The sequence below is a fragment of the Delphinus delphis genome, chromosome 18, assembly GCF_949987515.2.
Source record: "Delphinus delphis chromosome 18, mDelDel1.2, whole genome shotgun sequence".
Lineage (NCBI taxonomy): Eukaryota > Metazoa > Chordata > Mammalia > Artiodactyla > Delphinidae > Delphinus > Delphinus delphis.
Window position 1 is genome coordinate 5786936 of NC_082700.1, and position 22221 is coordinate 5809156.

The 22221-nt window shown below is 44.0% G+C and overlaps 1 protein-coding gene across 1 annotated transcript in view; it reads right to left on the minus strand.

Annotated features, from left to right (window-relative positions):
* Positions 1-22221, minus strand: part of FLT1 (fms related receptor tyrosine kinase 1) — a 172639-nt gene that overhangs the window by 118293 nt on the left and 32125 nt on the right. Inside the window, exon 4 of the mRNA XM_059995932.1 lies at positions 3532-3656. Coding sequence (XP_059851915.1) covers positions 3532-3656 — 125 coding nt within the window. The remainder of the gene's footprint in view (positions 1-3531; positions 3657-22221) is intronic.

Consider the following 22221-nt stretch of genomic DNA (forward strand, 5'->3'; position numbering starts at 1 on the left):
CATAATTGGTTCTTTAGTTTTTTTGCATGTAGGAAACGATACATTAACTATGACAAATTATAGTAAGCAGGATAGTTTGTTATTAGTCTTAGCAAGAAGCTGCACTCCCCTAGGGTAGACCTAGTGGTCATGTCAGAATTCTAGCGGGAGTGCCCGTATCTCTTTGGCCTCTGGGAATCTCTGTAATAAACTGGCCTGATACTCAATAGAAAAATTAATTAGGATTTTTTCCATTAGGGCTGCCAGGTTATCCTCTTGGTCTCATCATCGGGAGCTTTTAGCAAGCCGTACCTTGTCCTCTCATTTTGCATGATTTGTTAGAGGTGGCTGTCTTAAAAGGACTGTACGTAATTCCTGGTCCCCCAAGATTCATAGCATTAACTTGGCGCTCACTGGGGTTACCCCTCTGGGGAAGACTGAGGGTACTGACTCTGCACCTGGAAGGGAAGCACCCAGAAGCAGAGGCTCCTGACGGTGAAGAGAGCCGAAAACGGACGTGAGGCCAGAGACAGTTAGGAATGAAGTGCTCGCAAATTCTAGAAGTATTCCCAAACACAGTGAGGCCGAACAGAAGTAAAGAGCCCACGATTTGATTCTCTGCTTATGCCTTCTCCTATATATCAAGGACTTAATTTACACCTTCTACCTTGGGATTAGACTTTGTAAAGGGCCACTGTCTCATAGAGCAGCCCAGCCAAATTCCCGTGAGGCCAGATTGGCAGCCAACTCCAGAGGCAGTGGTCTGACAACTGCTTTTATCCCCAGCTGGACAAGGGGAAAAAAAAATCAGATCACCTTCTCACAACAGATTATAAAGATTCATAGAATTAACTGCCATAAGGAAGTTTCAAATCTTTTCTATCTTCTTTAAAAAAGCACACACCTGGGCTTCCCTGGTGGCGCGGTGGTTGCGAGTCCGCCTGCCGATGCAGGGGACGCGGGTTCGTGCCCCAGCCCGGGAAGATCCCACATGCCGCGGACCAGCTGGGCCCGTGAGCCATGGCCGCTGAGCCTGCGCTCCGCAACGGGAGAGGCCCGCGTACCGCAAAAAAAAAAAAAAAAAGCACACACCTTACATCACTCTATCCACGATATCCTTTACATATACTGCTTGCAGAAGGAGCGAATCTGACTGGGATTTGTGATCTGATGGCAGAGATTTCTACTCCAAAAGCACTGGTTGCCTCTCCAGTGAATATGTCTGCATTGGTGTATGTTACCAGAGCGTTACGTGGGTTTGACATGAATTGCATCCTGTTTATGAAGAACTGAAAGCAATTAAAGGATGCATTTCATGTTTTAGTAAATTAGGATGCTACCTGTAAACTTAGGAATGCCCTGCATTCCGTCGGGGGGGAAAAGGAACCTTCTGACTGGGTGCAAACTATTAAAGGAAAAACTCAGAAAAATGTAAGTCAGGGATTGAAATCTGGGATGCTTTAAAAACATGTGAAAACAAGCACGTGCTGAACCTACAAGAAAGGTTGGCTGATGGACTTGGCCTGCACAACTTAAAAATACATCAAATTTTCCTCCGAAGTGTTTCTCTTACTCTATCCGTTACTGCCACTAGTTGTAGTTCATTGACAAAGTCACTTTCTTTCTAGCTGACGAGAGCTAAAAGAGCAAAAGACTACAAAGCCCATCAGCTGTGGCAGGGTGTGTGTCATAAAGGGGCAGACAGATGGGCAGTCCGGAGACACTGCTGAACAGGGAGGCTTGTCTCCAGCTGACCGGGGCTCTGCTGAAGCAGGCATAGGAAAAGGCGGGAGCAGCAAGTTAGAAGAGAAAGGACAGTAAGAGAAAAGGAAGGGAACGATCTTCTGTTCATTTCATGTCAGCATATATGTGTAATAGGTTAGAATATTTTCAAAATATACGTGATACACCAAAATCCTGGTTAGAATGTTATGCTTCTCTCCCTTTTTTTTTTTTTTTTTTGTATTATAGATCAGGGTGGGAAAACACAGAAAATAAGCTTTCCCTCCCAAAATGTTTGCAGGTGGGAATTCGAGAAAGTTCCTCAAACAGACAAGCGATCTGCATTAGGGTGAAAAGGCAAGGGGTGTGCATGAAAAGAGAAGTTTCATATCCTCATGGTTTGTTCCGTATCAGTCACAGACCAATTATCATCTCGGACTCAGAGGGGTAATGGCAGGCTATGGAAAACATCACGATAATAAATCGATTATTGGGCATTAAACTCTTGGACACGTAACATGAACGGCTAATCCCTGAACAGGCCTTGCCTGTGCCAGGCGTGATCCTAAGGGCCTCCGAGCACCTCATGTTGCCTTCCTAACAGTCAGGTGAGGTGGGTGCCCCTGTAACCTCTCCCATCTCTCCATGGAGGGCACTGATGTGGAGGGAGGTCTGATAACTTGCCCATTTTCCAGCGAGTTAAGTGGTAGTGGTGGGGGTGGGGGGTTGCAGAAAGAATCCAGGTTGTGTGGCCCCAGCCTCTGCTCTGAACCACTCTGCCCCTCCTCCTATGCAAACTAAACCATGAGCAAAGGATGGCAGGAACACGGAGGAAGAAGACAGGACACGGGCTCCAATGCCCAGTGTGGCCTGTGGCCTGGACGTCCCAAACTCCCTGGGAACCTTAGTTTTTTCTTCCACCAAGTGAGTGTGACCCCGCTGGCATTTCCAGCTCCAACATACTACAATTTTATATTTCCTGGCGATGATACCCAGTTGTCACGGGAGCCGAGACCTGTCACTGATGGACTACATTGAAGATTTAAATCAACAACTTGGGGGAGTGAATGCAAGGGGAGAAGACAGGGAGACACACTACCTCTACGTGACGGGCAGCGCTCGGTGCTGCCTTGGGACAGCCTACACTTTTCCTCTGAAAGCTCTAAGCTCTCAGGAGCCACTAGAGTTTTCCACGTGGGAAGTTTTTATCCAACTCTCAGACTCAGCACACGCCTAAAGTTACTGCAGCTGGCATGTCACATTTTAGGGCTTTTGTCTTTATTACATTTTACTCTGAATCTTTTTCCTTCTCTACATGCACAATTCACAACATAATATGAAGAAAAATCTCATTTATAGCTTTTTTTTTTCCCCTAAGAGGTTAAATTTGGATGCCCGTCGGAAGATAAGCCTTTTGTTACAAGGACCAGCCCAACTCAAACCAAAGCAAGAGTTCTTAAATGCCTGGCGAGTCAGGTACCCTGCCTGACAGTTCTTCCTTCAGCAAAAATCTGCATTAGTAATTTGTATACACAATAGAATTGGTTTTCCTGACACTTACAGACATTCAAATTTGTGGCAATACATAAAAATGGTCACGATTGTAGTTCTTTCATTATTCACGTAGATTTACGCTCAAGACATTATCCTTTTAGTCCATGTAAGTACACGCAGGGGGATAACGCCTAACGCTTACATAGTAAAAAGCTGTTACAGAAAAGTCCGCCGAGAAAGCCCACATGTCTCTAAGATAACTGTTCCAGAGAGAGAAAACAACTCAAAATTCACTTGCAGTAAAAGGCTTGTGAGAGTAGCACTACTCAGTTTTACCTTTTTTAAAGTAACAGTGATGTTGGGTGATGTAACCCGGCAGGGGATGACGACCTCCTTTCCTTCGGTCATATTTACAATTTCCGGGATTTCACTGTGCATCTCTAAGAAAGGTCTACCTGTATCTGAACAAGAAAATGGAAACACATAAACATAAACGATTGTATTAGGAACACGCAGACACTGCAGCTGGCGAGGCAGCACGGGCACCACCAGTTACATCATTCTCCTTTCGTGTAACCCATAAATCCACGTTCTTCTCTCGGAATCTGGTGCTCCGTGTTTCTATTTCTCTAAGAAAACCGAATTCCTTATTCAGGTCTTAGCCTTCCGTCAGGGAGCCCTGATGCCCTACTTTGCAATTGTGACCTGGGGGGTGGGGGGAACAGTAAAGGTGAATATTCTGCATAAACTTCTTTCCACAGCTATGCTAAGTGCCTCAGGAAGCGCCCTCCAGGGCCTTTGTAAGAAGTCAGAGGGGGCCGGGTACAAGGGTCCTCTGTCTTTGGAGCACAGATGACGGCGGATAGCGGCAAGCTGAGGTGTCAAGTTGGAGAGAGGATTAGCATTTGAATGACAGAAGCACATGCCTTCGCCGTTTTCTAGAGCTTAATGGCAGCCTAATAAGATGAGAAGGTCCGAGCTACTTCGGGGGAGGGGGCGGGCTAAAGGGAGGAGAAGCAGTGCGAATACCGCATTTATTTCACGTGCATGTGACATCCGTTTGTTTAGCCTGCACTGCGCATCTACTAACAGCAAAGCAGGCGGAAGTGACACAAAGAGGTCTGGAAAGGGCTTTACCTCATCACCGAGAGACCACCCTTCAAAGTATGGCATTGCCAACTACAGATAATTGGCACTTGCCGTCTACCTTTACAAGGATTGAATCATGAGCCGCCGCAGCTGCTGAACCTCAACACCCCCTGAAAGGAGTTCAGGGTGGAGATCAGGAATGAGGCGCTCCGTGCTCTGGGAAAAACTGGCGGAACAGGTCTTCAGATAGTTAGATATTTTAGGAGCCCAATTTTTGCATCTCCTTGTATCTAGAAAAGCACTAAAATCCTTCAAGGTGACGCCTGCTCCTCGTGACTAGCAGAAACCCTCTGCCAAAAATATGCGCTTGATCGCATGTACTCCCTCTTCACTCCGAAATCACATATACACCGACCTTCTCCCCTATCTCTTTGGAGCTGTTTCTCAGAGCTACCTGAAATGCTGACCCCGGGCTATAGTCTTCATTTTTGCCCCAGATGAAACTTAATTCACAGCTCTCACGTTGTGCATTTGTTTTCAGTCGACAGAATTTTGCCAGTCTCAGGACCACCCGAGCGGCTTCCCTGCGATACCTCTGGAGACCGGAATAAGCATCCTTCCAGAAACATTCTCACGGTGCACTGTGCCCTTGCCCTTGGGACTCCACTGACAACGATCTCTTCAGGAGATACTGTGCTCTCCGCTTCTCCCCTGGCTCCAGCCTTCTATGCCCAGATGGAAAGAAGTCCTGTGAGGATTCTCTGTCTGGACCCTCCCCTGCTTGCTATGGTCTAGGAAGCTCATCCTGGATGCTGAATGGAGGACGAAGTGGAGAAAAACAAGAGTATGAAGGAGGCCACGGCTGCCTGGACTAAATGGGGGCTGCAGACATGGTTATGGATTGAACTTTGTCCTCACCCCCAAAATGATATGTTCTACCCCCCCCCCACCAGTACTTCAGAATGTGACCTCATTTGGGTCAAATAGGGTCACTGCCAATAGAATTACTTCAGTTAAGTAGGGTGGGCCCCTAATCCAATCTGCCTGGTGTCCATATAAGAAGATGGCCATGTGAGGACAGGCACACGGGGAGAATGCCACGTGGGGACAAAGCAGAAGTGGAGCGATGCAGCTGCAGGTCAAGGATCGCCGGCTGCCAAGGATCGCCACCCCCCCGAAGGTAAGGAGAGCCAAAGAAGGATCCCCTACGGGCTTCAGAGTGAGCACGGCCCTGCTGCCATCTTGAGTTTCTAGAATGTGAGACAATAAAGATTTGTAGTTTTAAACCCTCCCCCCCCCCCCAAAAAAAAGTGACAATGCTGTAGCCTGCTGAAGGTGAGAGAGTGCGACATACACTAGAGGGGGCCCTAGAGAGACGGATGCCCTGAGACACAGATCCCTACTGGTCCTCTGGGAAGCCTCGCTGGGCCAGCCCTTCCTGCTTCTACCCTCTCCGCCCCAGCCCATCTCAGCGGCTTTGTCAACGTCCCCAGGACTCTCCTCTTAGAGCACTTACAACACTTCTTCTCTGGCTACACACGGGATGATGAATTCCTAGGAGAGGAAACAGACCATATTCATCTCTGCCTCGTGTGTATTAAGTGAATGAATGAACACATGAATGAATTGCTCTCCAACCCTGTCACTTTACAGATGAGAAAACAGAGGCCTAAACAGGTATAGTGCCTTGTCTCGCTGTGAACAGAGCCAGGCCCAGAGGCCAGTTTCTCCTGAGCGCCAGCCCAGGGCTCCTTCCCTGCCCCCATCCCCTCATCACCGGGCCCGCCTCTCCCCATCATAGGAAGGGCCTTCTTGGCAATTGTCTTTCAGAGATAGGATGATTGTCTCAGTTCCCATGTGCTATGTCACACTACCCAGTGTTGGAGGAATTCTGAGAGGTCGCTCACCGAGGGACAGGGCTGGGCGGGGGCAGGCTTTGGGACGGGCCCAGCATGAGGCTCAGAGTCGGGCTGGATGGGTGGCGGGGAGGCAACAGATCTTGGTTAAGAGCACACATTTTGGAGAATTCCCTGGCGGTCCAGTGGTTAAGACTCTGTGCTTTCACTGCTGCTGAGGGCGCGGGTTCAATCCCTGGTCCGGGAAAGCCGCTGAGTGTGGCCAAAAAAAAAAAAAAAAAAGCACACACTTTACAGCCGGGGTTCAAATCCTGGCTCTGTCCCTTCCTAGCTGTGAGACTGTGGGAAAACCGTTTTACCCTCTGTGCCCCATTTGTAACATCTGCCTCAAAGGGTTACTATGAGGCTGACGTGAATTCATACGTGTAAAGTGCTTAGAATTTTACCTGGCAGAGAGTACAATGCTATGTATGTGTTAGCCGTTAATTTTCTTCTTCTTATGAGAGATTTGAACTTAAGGAGAGAGGGCAGTTAGGATATATGGAAATCCTAAATCATACTTATGATCTAAACTATAAAAAGTACAAATCTATATTCATATAATGGCATAGAAAAAAGGCAAAGTGAATACACTAAAATGTTAGCAATGATTATCTTTGAGTGTTACGGGTTGTTATTATTTTCTTATTTATCTTCTGTATTTGTCAGATTTTCCAGAATGCTCATGTATTATTTTATAATAAGATTTTAAATTATTGCATTTAAGTCTCAAATTCTAAAGCACCATCCAGTTTTACTTGAGGAAAACTATACATTTTGTCCCTGATTTAATTCGGTTTTGCCCACTACACTAGAAGGAGGCATTAACTACCACATTTGTAGTTACAGGTCTATTAGGAAGGCTCAGTGGGTGTAGCATCTGGAGAGAGGAAAAGTTAATTATACAGAGACAAAGATTCACTTATCAGCACGAAATTCCTCCCCTGAATAAAATTGCTGAGCTAGACATCCAGGCAGGGACTATTGGGATTTGATCATTCCTTTCCTTCCTCCTGTGAGTCTATATTTTTGTCTCCTTTGTGAGTCCCAAGGTAAACACAAACACCAGGAAATGGTTTAATTCACGTAACCAAACGGTAAATCCTTCACATTTAATTTACTGTCTCCTTAAGCAACTATTTTCAACAAAGGACACTGGCATAAAAAGTTCCTGCAGGAAACAGGAGACCTCAGTGCAGTCATTTTTAGGCCCATGAATGCCAACCCCAAATGAAAACAGAAGCGGCTAATGCAACGTGCCTTTGAATTTCGTCTTTCCCTTGCTCACTTTGGATCCCTCAAACACTTGAATTTTATGATAGCTACCGGCCTTTAAAAGCCAATTCCAATTTTAGCACTGGGCCCACTGTTCAGAAATATCAGAACTTCAATGATTTGTGTCCGTCCCAGCACAATTCAAAACACATCATCCGTAGCACAGTTAATCGCGGCATTTTAAACCCGCTATGTTTGCAAGGGAGCTTATGCCTGTACATCCACACCCACACACCCACACACAGAATATTCTCCAGGCTTATTAATAGTATATTTCCTCTGCAATTTGTTTCAAGGAAGGGCTAAGAATGAACTTGCCTGACATATTATAATACAAACATTTTTTGTTTTGTAGGACCACAGTTACAGAAGAGGTCAAGGTTCCATTAATATCACCAGTAAAACCACTTACTACTCCCAAAGGACGCATTTGTCTTTGTCACAGAATTAAAAATGACTTCCAAACCCAGCCAGCGCTGCAGAGCGGTTTCCTGAGACCAAATTGGCTGGCTGTCGAAAGAGTGAGGAAGAGCTGCTCCAGAGCTGCGCCGGTGTACCCGCGGTGCAGACACACTGTCACCAGGGACTCATGCCAACACCAGCGACGGGGAGGTCATGCCACCCACCCTTCTCTGAACTCTTAGAACTCAAAGCAGTGACAGGAAACTGGCACAGAATATGAGGTTTTCTCATCCAGTGGGAGTAGCTGGGCTGTCATCCTTCAGGACAACAAGCAGGCTAGGACATAGGGAAAGATCAAACAGGGATCCTTGTTCAGGATGGTATTACGTGTTTTTTTCCTTTTAAAATCTGTAATCACTCTGGCACATCAGGGCACGCAGACACAGAGGCCCCAGCAATGCAATCCTCATGCCACTCCATTCCCCAATGGCATCGCCTGGGAGTTCTTCTACTGGGTTTGGAGCAAGTGAATGACCCAAGGATTTGAGGGAGCTTTTCAGACTTGAAGAGAAGTTCGGGAGTAAACATCTTGCTTCCTAGCACTTGTTCATTCCCATGATGTTCATAAACTTTTTCTTGACTTGCGTTCCCTTTAATTTCATTTTCCTTACCTATAAGTCCTGGTCAGAAGGACTCCTAGTTATTTTCAAGGAGGATGTGATTTTAATTTACTGAGGACGAAGCGAAGGTGATAAGAAACTAATTAACCAATCCCACGAAAAGGATTCTACCTGGACACGAGAGTTTTCACAACGCGCAAGTCTTTGCGTTGTGGACCATTCTTAGTGCTCAAGGAGAGTTTGTTGACTGGTGAAATAGTTCATTTGAAATATGAGCCAAAAAAAAAAAAAGAAAGAAAGAAAGGAGGCAATTTCTTCTTGACTTTCATTGCCCATCAAAGCTTTTGAGAATTCGAAAAAGAGCTTTGGAGCAACCACAAGAAAGCTGAAATAGCTATACTCATATTATGTAAAATAAACTTTAAAACAAAATATGTTACTAGAGATAAAGAGGGCATTTTGTAATAATGATAGGGTCAATCCAGCAGGAAGATATAATAATTATAAATATATATGCAACTAACAGAGCGCCAAAATACATGAAGGAAAAACTGACAGAATTGAAGAAAATAGAAAAGTCAACAATAGAAGATGAAGATTTCAATAATGGACAGAACAACTAGACAGATGATTGAAAAGGAAATAGAGGACTTGAACAACACATAACCAACTAGACTTAACAGATATAAACAGAACACTCCACCCATCACAGCAGGACATACATTCTTCTCAAGTGCACATGGAACATTCCCCAGGATAAACTACATACTAGGTCATAAAACAAACTTCAATAAATTTAAAAGGATATAAATAACACAAAGTATGTTCTCTAACTACAGTGGAATGAAATTAGAAACGAATAAGTGAAAGAAACTTGAGAAACTCACAAATACTTGGAAATTAAATAACACACTCCTAAGTACCTAATGAATCAAAAAAGAAATCAAAAGGAAAATTAGAAAATACTTTGCGAATGAAAATAAAGACACAACACACCAAAACTTATGGGATGGAGCTAAAACAATGTTTACAGGGAAATTTACAGTGGTATGCCTATGTTGAAAAAGGAGAGAGATTTCAAGTCAATAACTATCTTCTACCTTAGAACTCTAGGTAAGGAACAGCAACCTAAACCTAAAGAAAAGAGAAGGGAGGAAATAATAATAAAGATTAGAGTGGAAATTAGCAAACCAGAGAACAGAAAAAACAATAGAAAAAATTCCATGAAACCAAAAGCTAGTTTTTTGAAAAGACGAACACAATCGACAAACCTTTTGCCAGACAAGCCAAGAGAAAAGACAAACTAATAAAATCAGAAAAGAAACTGTAGATATTACTACAAACATTACTAAAATAAAAAAAAAGCATTATAAAGGAATAGTATAATTGCATGCCAATAAATTAGATACCAGATGAAATGGACAAGTTCCTAGAAAGACAAAAACTACTGAAACTAGCTCAGCAAGAAACAACCTGAATATACCTATAAGTAAAGAGATTAAATTAGTAATCAAAACACTGTCTACAAAGAAAAACCCAGGCCCAGATGGCAAGTGAATTCTATCAGACATTTAAAGAACTAATACCAATTCTTCACAAACTTTTCTTAAAAAATAGAAGAGAAGGGAAAACTTCCCAATTCATTTTATGAGGCCAGTATTACCCTGACACCAAAACCAAAGACATCACAAGGAAACTACAGGTCAATATCTTTTATGAATGTGGATGCAAAAAACTCAACAAATTCCTAACAAACTCATTATATATAAAAGAATTATGTACCATAACCAAGTGGAATTTGTTCCAGGAATGCAAGGTTGGTTTAACCTCCAAAAATCAGTGTCATTAATATACCATATCAATACAATAAAAAACAAAACCTACATGATCATTTCACAAGGTGGAGAAAAAGCAGTTGACAAAATCCAAACCCCTTTCATGATAAACACAGTCAACAAACTAGGAATAGAAGGGAACTTCCTCAATCTGATAAAGGGCATACACCAAAAAAACCTAACAGCTAACATCACACTTAATGGTTAAATACTGGATGCTTTCCCCCTAGGATTAGGTACAAGACAAGGTTGTCCACTCTCATCAGTTCTATTCAACATTGCACTAGGGCTTCAATGGCTATAATGGCTATTATGAAAAATGCTGCAATAAACATTCCAGCCAGTGCAATTAGGCAAGAAAAAGAAATAAAGGGCACCCAGATTTGAAAGGAATAAATTTTCTCTATTTTCAAATGACATGATTTGTATATAGAAAATCCTAAGGAATCTACTAAAAAACTATCAATTGGAACTAGTAAACGAGTTCAGCAAGATTTCAGGATTCAAGATCAATAAACAAAACAGAATTATGTACCTCTATGTACTTGCGATGAACAATCTGAAAATAAAAATTTTAAAATTCGTTTAAAATAGCGTCAAAAAGAATAAAACACTTAGGAATATACTTAACAAAAGAAGTGTGAAACTTATACTTTGAAAACTGCAAAATGTTGTGGAAAGAAATTAAGGCTCTAAAGAATTGGAAAATCTCCAACGTTCGTGAATTGGAAGACTTAATATTGTTAAGACGGCAGTGCTCCTCAAATTTATCTGTAGCTTCCACACAATCCCTATCAGAACGCCAGCTGACTTCTTTGTAGAAATTGACAAGCTGATTCTAAAATTCAGAATTGAAAGGGATCCAGAAGTGCCAAAACAATCTTGAAAAAGAACAAAGTCGGAGGACTTGCTCTTCTCAATTTCAAGAGTTACTACTAAAACTGTAAACAACAATGATTAAGACAGGATGGTACTGGCATAAGGACAGACATATAGATCAGCGGGGTAGACTAAGAGTCCAGAAATAAGCCCACGAGTCCATGGTCAGTTGGTTTTCGACAAGGCTGCCAAGACCATTCAACGGGGAAAGATCTGTCTTTTCAACAAATGGTGCTGGGGCAACTCCACGTGCAAGAAAATAGAATTGGACTTTCACGTCACACCGTATATAAGTATGAACTCGAAATGTATCAAAGGATTACGTTTAAGAGGTAAAACTGTAAAACTCTTAAAAGAAAGCACAGAGGTAAATCTTCATGATCTCAGATTTGGCACCGGATTCTTATATATGATACAAGCAACAAACGAAAGAAACAGATCAACTGGACTTCATCAAAATTTAAAACTTTTGTGCTTCAAAGAATACTATCAAGAAAGTGAATGCCCAGAATGTGAGAAAATATTTGAAACGTATATATCTGATAAGAGATTTGTATCTAGAATATATATTTAAATATCTAGAATACGTTAAAATCTAGACATAGATATATGTATCTTAATACATTTCTCTAAATTATATGTCTAAAGTATAAAATATATAATATATATTTATAATATATAACTATATAAAATATATTTATATTAACAACAAAAAGTTGAAGAACTCTTACAACTCAGTAACAAAGACAACCCAATTAAAAAAACGGAAAAGGGATCTGAATAGACATTTCTTCAGAGAAGATGTACAAATAATCAATGAGCACATGAAAAGACACTCAGCATCGCAAGCCATCAGGGAAATGCACATCGAATCCACAATGAGATACTGCCTCATATGCACTAGGATGGCTACGACAGAAAGAAATGATAACAATTATGGGTGAGAATTTAGAGAAACTGGAACCCTCCTAAGCTGCTGGTGGGAACGTAAAATGGTACAGCCACTTTTGGAAATCGTTAAGCATACAGTTACCACGTGACCTGGCATTTCCTCCCCTAGGTATCTACCCTAGAGAATAAAAACTTATATACACACAAAAACTTGTATAATGAATGTTTACTGCAACATTATTCATAATAGCCAAAAGACGGAAACAATTCAAATGTCCATCTACTGATAAATGGATAGCTAAAACGTGGGAGACCCGTACAATACAGTGGAATATTATTTGGCAATTTAAAACAATGAAGTGCTGATGAGAACCTGCTGTATAGCACAGGGAACTCCACTCCACTTCGCTGTACAGTAGAAACTAACAACACTGTAAAACAATTATACCCCAATTAAAAAAATAAAGGAAGTGCTGATACATGGTACAGCACAACTGAACCTCAAAACATTATGCTGAGTGAAAGAAGCCAGCACATATATGTGAACACTGGTGATGTGGTAATGGCTACGTATGCCTGTCCGTGTGCTAAAGAAAATTAAACTGTACAATTTAAAAAGCTGAATTGTATGGTATGTGAATGATATCTCAAAAAGCATATTTTGAAAGAAAACAGAACTTTGGGCTCTTTCTCAGAAATGGTGACCCACTGTTTCCTGAGCTGGAACGGTTCCTGAAGCTTATCCAGTGCAAACCCCTTACCTTATGCGTCTTTTCAACCTTTCTCTCCCATTCCCGTTTACATTCAAGGAGGCCACTCACCAAAAAAAAATGGAATTTTCTCCTGTGACAAAGTCTTTTTTTTTTTTTTTTTTGCCGTACGCGGGCCTCTCACCGCTGTGGGCTCTATCATTGCAGAGCACAGGCTCCGGACGCGCAGGCTCAGCAGCCATGGCTCACGGGCCCAGCCGCTCCGTGGCATGTGGGATCTTCCCAGACCGGGGCACGAACCCGCGTCCCCCGCATCAGCAGGCGGACTCTCAACCACTGCACCACCAGGGAAGCCCTACAAAGTCATTTTGATTGTAAACATGTAGTTTAGTTCCCCTTGGCAGCCCCAGGTCAGTGGGGAGCACAGTGAAACATCTCTGCCTTTAATCAGCTGGGAGGTTACTACTTGACTGGTGTATCTGAGTATTATAGTCCACACAGTATTTCCTAGTGAGCTATCCCCATTATCAGTCAGATCTTCATCTTGATCAATTAAAGCACCTCAAAAGAAAAGAAAGAAGAAGAGAAAGCTAGGAAGGAAGGGAAGAAGGAAGACAGGGAAGGAGGAAGGATGGACAGACGGATGGATGGACAGACGGACAGACGGACGGACGGACGAAGGAAGGAAATGAAACAGAAATAAAGGAGAAAGGAAAGGAGAAAGCAAGCAGCTCTGACGGACAGCCACAACTCCTTCTCCTACTGCCAAGATTTTGGGTCATGTCCCAAGTTCTATTATTCAGCTCTGCCTCTGAATCATAAAACTGTAAAACTGTTAAGGGACTTATATGATACCCTAACACTGACTCTCATGTTATACAAGAGGAAACTGAGCCCCAGAGAGAAGGAGAGACCTTCCCACAGCATAGGAATAGTACAAACGGCTGAGCCAAACCTGCATTCAGGTGTCCTGGTCCTAGACCATCCTCTCTCCACCACACCAAAATCCAGCCCTGACCCTCCTGAATGACTCGGGAGTGAAAACTACACCTTCAAATACCCGACCAACGGGATGGAAGGAAGGAAGCGTGGAAGGAAGGAAAGATGGCACTGAGACAGGGATAACATGGGATCTTCTGGCAGGAGATTAGAAATATGAGATGACAGACTGATAAGAAATTCTCACTGTTAACATCAAGCTTGAGTCATTGGACCCTCTGCTTAGCTCTCTCTGCTGTAAGGTGCTGGGGGTTCTTTGGGGGGTCTCTGTGACCACCTCAGGACCAAGAGCAGACAAAGTCCTGTCTTACAGAGCCTAGAGATGGAAGTCCTTCCAAGCGGACCGTCATCCTCCAGTGCGGGGGGGGGGGGGGTTCCTGCTCGCTGGGACACAGGTTCTCCTAGAGGGCAGCTGCCCATCAGGAGAACGTTCCCTCCAGGGTCATGCACTGTAGGAGTCGGGAACCAGGGTTCTGTTGAGGTCAGGCACTGCACCCTGCGACTCTATTTCCTCTAGAAAATGGGACAGGCACTTTCCTGCCCCCAAACCTGTTATTTGTTATGCATGCACGTGAAATGCCCACGCTGGGAGAAGCACACTGACATCCCTCCGCGGTGGGAGGGGGGGGCAGGGGGGAGAGGCAGGGAAGGCAAAGGGGGGCGGGGTAGCCGTATGCGAGGCAGTAGGGCTGGTGGCCGCTGAGAACGTGAGGCCATGTCTGGAAGGGGCAGTCCCTGCTTGCTGCAGACAGCTGTTGCCAAGTGGGAATACAGGCCAGCGTGGCTAGAGTTTCCAGTTTTTAAAGATAAGTAGGAAATCAGATTTTTATGTGAACTCCTCCAATTATTAAATACTGGCAGCGAAAAGCACTACGCCTGCCAATCAAAACGTTTGTCAGCTGCATCTGGTCCGAACACTTCCAGTCTGCAGCCCGGCACTGCCCCCCATGGCCCCCCACACAAAGTTCCAAGGGAGTCGTGGGTGGGGAAGCTCAGCAAGGCTGTGTTGCCAAGAGCAGGCACCTCGGAGTCCACCAAAGCTTGACTTGGGAACTTACACAAAGTACCCAAACTTGAATGTGGTATTAAATTTCTTCAACTTTCCTGTAAAAGGAGACTGATAATAGAATTTTTCCCATTGGGTTTCAAGGATGAAATGAGATGCTATATGGTAATGAACCTCAGCCAGGGATCAATAAATGATAGAGATGCACACTAGGCCCTACCCAAATCTCAACAGTGGAAAGGCCCTGGGGCATCAGCTGATCCAACCTCACCAAGTGAGCACCTGTGCTGTGCTTGAAAGCCTAGACACACGGGGAACTCACCACCTCCCAAGACAGGTCGTTCCACTGTCGGATAGCTTTAGATGTTAGACAGTGTTTTCTTACATCGAGCTGAAATCTGCCTGTCTTGACTTCTTTCATTCTTAAATAGTAGCTCTGCCATCTAGGATTATAAAGATGAAGCTTAATCTCTTTCCCACATAGGAAAACTTTGAAGGAGACGATCACACACTCATGTCTCCTATTTTCCCACCTAATTCTTTACTTTTTTAAACATTTCAGTTCCTTTAGTTGTTCCTTGCCAGTGAAAATAAGAAAACCATCAAATTACTTAACACTCACAACCCGGTGGGGCAGGTACCCATTTTACAGATGAGGAAAATGAAGTCTGGGGGACAGGTTAAGGAATTTGCTCAGAATTCCTGTCTTCGTTGTCCCTCTTGAAATGTAAACTAAACAGTATGACTAGCACCCCCTTTATTCTGAACCCCGTCTATTTGTTAATGCAGTTCAAGGCTGGGTTCCTTTTCTTGGTGAATGTGGAGTCAACTAGAAGCCTGAAGTCTTTCTCGCATGTGTTGTCTCAGCCGCCACCTCCCACAGCCCGTAGTCCTAGAGTGGTTAGCGGGTTTTGCAAGCCAAATACAGTCCTTTACACTGATTCCTGTCAAATCGCATTTGGTTAATCCCAGGTCACAGTTCTAGTCAGCTGGACATTTTTTTGGACGGTGATTCTGTCACGTGACATGTGCATCTTTGCCCCTGATTTGGCCCCTTTGCTCCGTGTGCCCTTCGTTTCCTCATTAACGCCCAGGAGGCCAGGTGAGACTAATATAAATTTTAAAACCTCATGTTTGGGCTTCCCTGGTGGCGCAGTGGTTGAGAGTCCGCCTGCCGATGCAGGGGACGCGGGTTCGTGCCCCGGTCTGGGAAGATCCCACATGCCGCGGAGCGGCTGGGCCCGTGAGCCATGGCCGCTGAGCCTGCGCGTCCGGAGCCTGTGCTCCGCAACGGGAGAGGCCACAACAGTGAGAGGCCCGCGTACCGCAAACAAACAAACAAAACAAAACAAAACAAAACTCATGTTTGTTTCACTTAGCAAACACCTCTGAGCACCTCCTACTTGGCTGGAGCCATTAGGGTGAGCAAGACAGTCGGCGCTGTTCCTCACAGAACGGGTGAGGTGAGTGCTACGTGGCGGGGGGGGGGGGGGTCAAACCTAGATTGGGGGGCCTGAGGAGAGTCCCAGGACGGGTGATGTTTAACTCAAGACCTGAAAAATAAGTGCGAGAACGCTGGTACTGAAGAGTGAGGGAGGGGTGGGGAGGGGTGGGGTGTACCCGTTAGAGCATCCCTGGTCTAGGCCCCTCTTACTGCTCTCTTCCCATAGTGCTTTACAGTATGACTAGTTGTAAACTATTTTATTTGTATCACTAATTGCAGACCCTTGACAGTTAAGGGGATCATCTTTGGACTTCCTCCCCTGCCCAGCGCAGTGCCCGTCACCATGGTAACTACTACTGACTGGTCCGCCTATAAGCGTAGGCACAGCGCTATGGATATTACCTCACCGAATCTCCTGACAAATGCACAACGCACCACTCTTCTGGTTTTACAAATGAGGAAACCGAGGCTCGCAAGATGGTAACAGCCGCAACAGTAGCAGCAGTAACAGGTAAGCAGTGCACACGACACGCCAGACACTAAAACCAAGCACTTTATATGTATAAACTCCTGATGGGAAAGGGGGCTGCTGCCTTCTCCACTGCGTACTAGTTATATGACTAGTTAGATGGGCAGTTACTCAACCTCTCTGTGAAAAGGAGATGAAAATGATAGCGCTGCTTCCTAGGGCTGTTATCAGAATGAAATCATTAACCAATACAGGTGCCTAGGATAGCACCTAACACACAGCGAGACCTAAGAGTGAACTGTTATTAAGGAATCTGTACAAAGACAAAGCCTTCTCATGTATCAGAACAGGGACTGAATCTAATTTGAACCCTGGATCATGTTTTCTCAAATATAGTTTATTTACATACACACTACTATGCATAAAATAGATAATCAACAAGGACTTACTGTATAGCACAGGGAACTCTACTCAATATTCTGTAATCTAAATGGGAAGAGAATTTGAAAAAGAACAGATATAGGTATAAATGAATCACTTTGCCGTACACCTGAAACTAACATCGTACATCAACTATACTCCGATATAAAATAAAAAACATAATATAGTAATTGATATTTGATGAAGGATGGAAGAGAGGGGCATTGATTGCACTAGTAAGTCACCAATCGTGAATAGCACAGTCAGTTAGCCAAGATGACTGCCAACACAACCCAGCAAAAATGCACTGGATGCCCAAACAACAAATATTTTAAATAGTAAAGGAAAACTAAAGAGTGTCCAAACTGCAAGGATCACGGAGATCAAAACTAGGGCACCTCCTTGTCTCTAGGCGGGGTTGGCATTTCATTACCGTTGTTAGAGAAAGTTACGAAATGTCAGAGACTTAAAGCCTTTTCAGTTTGAGGGGATTTCTCCTGAAAAAGTCCCTTGCTCATTTTTCTTAAAAAAATTACACGAAGGAGATTTTTTAAAAATCCTTAAAAACCATAAAGTTTTGATGGACAATCTTTCACACTTTCTGTTTGTGGGGCGGAAACTGAGAGGATATGGTCGATTTTATTGGATTTTTATTTGGACTTCACTGCCATCTTGAGATTTCATAATTCTACCTCAGTCACTCATTTTTCCTGGTCTTGGGTTGTGTCCAAGTGGCTCAGTCCAGAGTGTGTTCACTCTGATTATTTTTGAGGATTTATGTAGCTGTACTCAATGCCTGGTGACACAGAACAGTGTTACTGCGAGCAAAGCTCAGCTGTGTGGCTCTCGAGAGCCGGCACGCCACATTTTTTTGGTACGGAGCCTAGAGAGTGTCGGGAAACGCTCTCTCTGAAGGAATGACCTGGACGTTTAATGGGCAGGTACCACCAAGGGCTAGGGGTGAAATTCCTAGGAACACGCTAGGCGAACACAGGGCTTGAGGCAAGGGCTAAAGAAGACGTGACACTCCCGACTTCCAACAAACCCACCACCACAGGTGGCTTCTGTCCCAACCACATGTAAATGTTTCCTACAATCAAGGTCCCTTGGTGTCTAATGACAAAAATGTCTCTAGAAGGGAAAGGTGAAACGCCAGGGCTTGAAGATATCAAGAGTGTCTTCCATCAAATTTTCACGTAGCTGGAAGGAGAATGGAGAAGAGTTAAGTCACTCTTCTCTAAACTTTTGCCCTGTGGTCCTAATCAGCTGTTCTCCATCCCCACCCCCGCCCCATGATGGAGAGAACAGATAGTCTCCTTCACGCCTCAGCCTTAGAAGAAGCACAGCACCAGCCTGTAGAGGGGTCTGTTTCCCAAGGAAAACTCCAACCAACCATGTCGTCGGTGTCTATTTTATAATCCTAGCAATATGTGTTTCCTCTTTTTCACAACTTCATCAAAATGCAAAAAAAAAAAAAAAAAAAAAAATCCAGCAAAACCTGACCTTGTATTAGATGTTTGATGAAGCTGTATGCAGAGAGGCCAGAGAATTCCTAGGAATTCTTTACAGAGGATCGTTTGAAGTAGAATTCTGCAAATACAGGTCAGCCTCAAACTGCCACCTCTTTAGGAAACCCACCTGGGCTTCCAGACGCGTAATCCAAAGGCTGAGAGTCCAAGCTCTGTTCACCCCAACGTGTTCATCTGTCTCCTGGGCAGATACATCAGGCAATGATGTGAGAAGGATGGCAAACAAGATCTACCACCCAACCTGTCTGCACTGGCTGCTTCCTGGGGGTACAAGGTGTCTAGTACACTTTCTTCTCCACAACTCTGGGCTTCAAGCAGCATCAGGCTTAGTCCCTGAGACCAAAACTCTGGGAAGCCATTCTCACGAGAGTATTCGTGCTAGAATAAGCAGAGGTTTCAGAAAGTAAGTGGAAGAAGCCATGCATTGAGGATAGAGATGAAGTGAGTACGGGAGGTGAGGGGAGCAGCTTTGCCAATGGGCAGCGGGAGGGGTGATGAGTACCTGTTGAAACTGACTTTTAAAACCAGAGAAGACCCTGGACAGTAACCAAGCAATAACAGATAATATCATAAATTTGCTAAGAAATCCGGACCTAAAGAACTTGGCCAACCTATGGCTAAGTGGTCTATTTTTTAAGACGGTTTCTTTGTTGTTTGTTTTTTTTTTCTTCCTACAAAATGTCAACTGTTTTAGCCTGCTTTTCCTCAGAGGAGAATTTTGATGAATGGAAAAAAATAGTTTCTCTTGAAAGTTTCTCCCACAAAAATACAACAATGATGCCACTGAAAATGTTTCAGAGGCTTTGAGAATCTGTTCAGCCTCTCTCTCTCTCCCCATCATGGTTCTGACCTGCATGGAAGGCGGCGTGTTGACAAGGCAGCCAGGGATGCAACTGAAAGCACAGAGACCTCCTCTCACTTTGGGCTGGGGGTCTGACACCCTTCGTGCATCCCTACCTTAGAACTGTTATCACCACCCGGGAAACAGTGCAGATGGGGAAACTCTGAGTACATCTGCAGATCACTCCTCTTTTCCTCAACGTCCCTGCTTGTTTCATGGCCGTGCTGATTGGACTTGCCACACACTGTGGCAAACTGGGCAACAGGCAACCACTGCTCAGCCGCTACCCAGTGAAGCAGTGCTGCCCCAGCATCCTGGGCACGCCCCGCGGTGCGCCGGACCCGGGTAGGAGTCCAGGGTAGGTGGTGTTGGAGCAGAACGAGCTGCTTCTATTGCGGGGCTCAGTAAGGACCCTTAGAAGCATTCTCTCCAGTCCCTGGAAAGACGCGCTTCTGGGCAATAGCTATTATTTTAAGAAGTTCAACCTGTACCTTTTAAAATCCTCATAGATCTATTGTAAGTCATGGTCCTAGAAAGGAACCAGGGGCCTCCAAACCCTAAGATGCCGCAACTCTGCTCTTCGTACCTTCCACAGAACGGGAGGGCCCTGCGGGCGGCAGGTGTGTGACCCATGTCTACAGACGGACGCCATCTGCTGACTGCAGCTCCTGGGTCACACCTATTTGTGGGAAACCCCATGCCAGGAATGTGAGGAGCGTGTACTGCATAAACCCACACATTTTATGACGGGTTGTAGCCACATCAACTCGAGGAGAGGGGTTATTTCCACCACCACGTTCTCACCAGGCCTCCGTTTCAGGAGTGGCGTGCGAAATACACCATGGTGCTTACGATTGGTGCTGTTTTCTTAAACACGAAGTACAGAAATGACCTGTCTCAACCTGTTACAATTTTAATAAGTTTACCTGTTTACACTTTAATAAGATTGAAACTTTTAAACTTATTGTACTGAGTTCCACAGTAAGAAATACATTTCGCTTCAGACCCATTAAACACCTACACACACTCATATGTATTTTACATATATGTGAGTATAATGTATATATGTTGCGTATTTTATAAAACGGAAACAAAAGATGTTAAAAGTTCCACTAAATGTTTACCCTTACTTTTTGCAATATACTTGGATATTTTCCATTTTATTCTGTTATTTTGGGGGGGGGGCCCGCAGCTTGCGGGATCCTAGTTCCCCAAACACGAATCCAAACCAGGCCCCCCGGCCGTGAAAGCGCGGAGTCCCAACCACTAGACCGCCAGGGAATTCCCCTGCTTAATTTTTTTAAATGCTGATGACAGACCACTAATTTGATTACACAGCCCATTGATGGTTGGGATTTTTAAGAGCCCTGCTCATCTTGGTAAACAGACTGATGTCTCTTTCCCTTGCCACGTGAGCTGGAACGCAGCGATGAAAGAGTGAGTGCCCGAACAAGTTCTGACCCCATCAGGCAGCAACACAAAGCTGTCTGGGATCGGGATTTGTTTCCGTAAGGCCTATCACTCAGAAGAACACTCCGAAACCCATGTAACCTACCATGCCTCAAAAGAAAGAAGACAACGTTGAATTTGAAATTTAAAAGAATGTAGTAACTGTAGAATGTATACTGTCAAAGATGAACAGTTGGTTCATAGTTTGAAATCAATAGCTGAAACTGTAGCATCGCGGAAACAGTCTTAACCTTGGGATCTGACCTGGATTCTCATCCTGGCTTGTCATTTTATTCGCTCTGTCTTGAGCAGGTCACAGCGGCTGTTTTCTCATACATAAAATGGAAGAAATAATACCCAAGTGGTTTATCTCAGAGAGTTATGTAAAAGCCCTTCAGGAAAACCCGATGTGTTGAACAAGCGAGTATGTTGAATCCTTTTCAGAATATCTGCACCTTTAGTATTTTTACTTGTTGGAGATCCCCGAGCCACACAGAGCTTTTTCCCACTAAATACGTTTAGGTGAAGACACAATGATCATTCTCTCCCAGGATATCTGGGTTGTTAGAATTTCTACTACTTTTCAATTACATACGCAATGTGTCTGATCATTTTTCTACCTGAAAGTAAGCTGCTATGCAAATCTCATTCATTTTATACATAAAGGAGAACCAAAGGAAGGGAAATCTGTTGTGAAAATGCTCCAACCCATTTGCTTTAATAGGCGTAGAGAGTAAAACAACCAAGTAAAGAGAAGCAGAAGAGATGAGTTTCTTTTACAGGGAAGAACTAGAAGATATCCACTCAACCACAGCGCAGACTCCCATTTTCTTTTCCCTTTTCAATTATAATGCTTCAAGAGAAGACATTATACTTAAAGAGCCCCGAAAGTCTTGGACCTGGAGAGGGGAAGGGTATAGGCTGACTTCAAAGCGTGGGGAACTCAACAGACTAAGTTCAAGGTCTTCTTAACTAAATTAGAGACACTGACAAAGTACTAATTACTTTGGAGATGCCATTAAAATCTCTTCTGGTTAGTTTCCTTACTTTACAGGCAAAACTCATATATTAAAATACTAATTGCAATGAAATCCTCTAACTTAGAAAAGGCTGACCTGGAGCCGATTTCTTGCCTATACCAAAAGGTCAGAAAAGAAATGCAAATGTGTCCCTTTTTCTCTGCAAGGCGGATGAACACTACCTAAGTAGCCCTGGCATTACCATTCAGCTAACATCTTTTTGTTTTGTAATTAGTAAAGCATCGGAGGGGTAC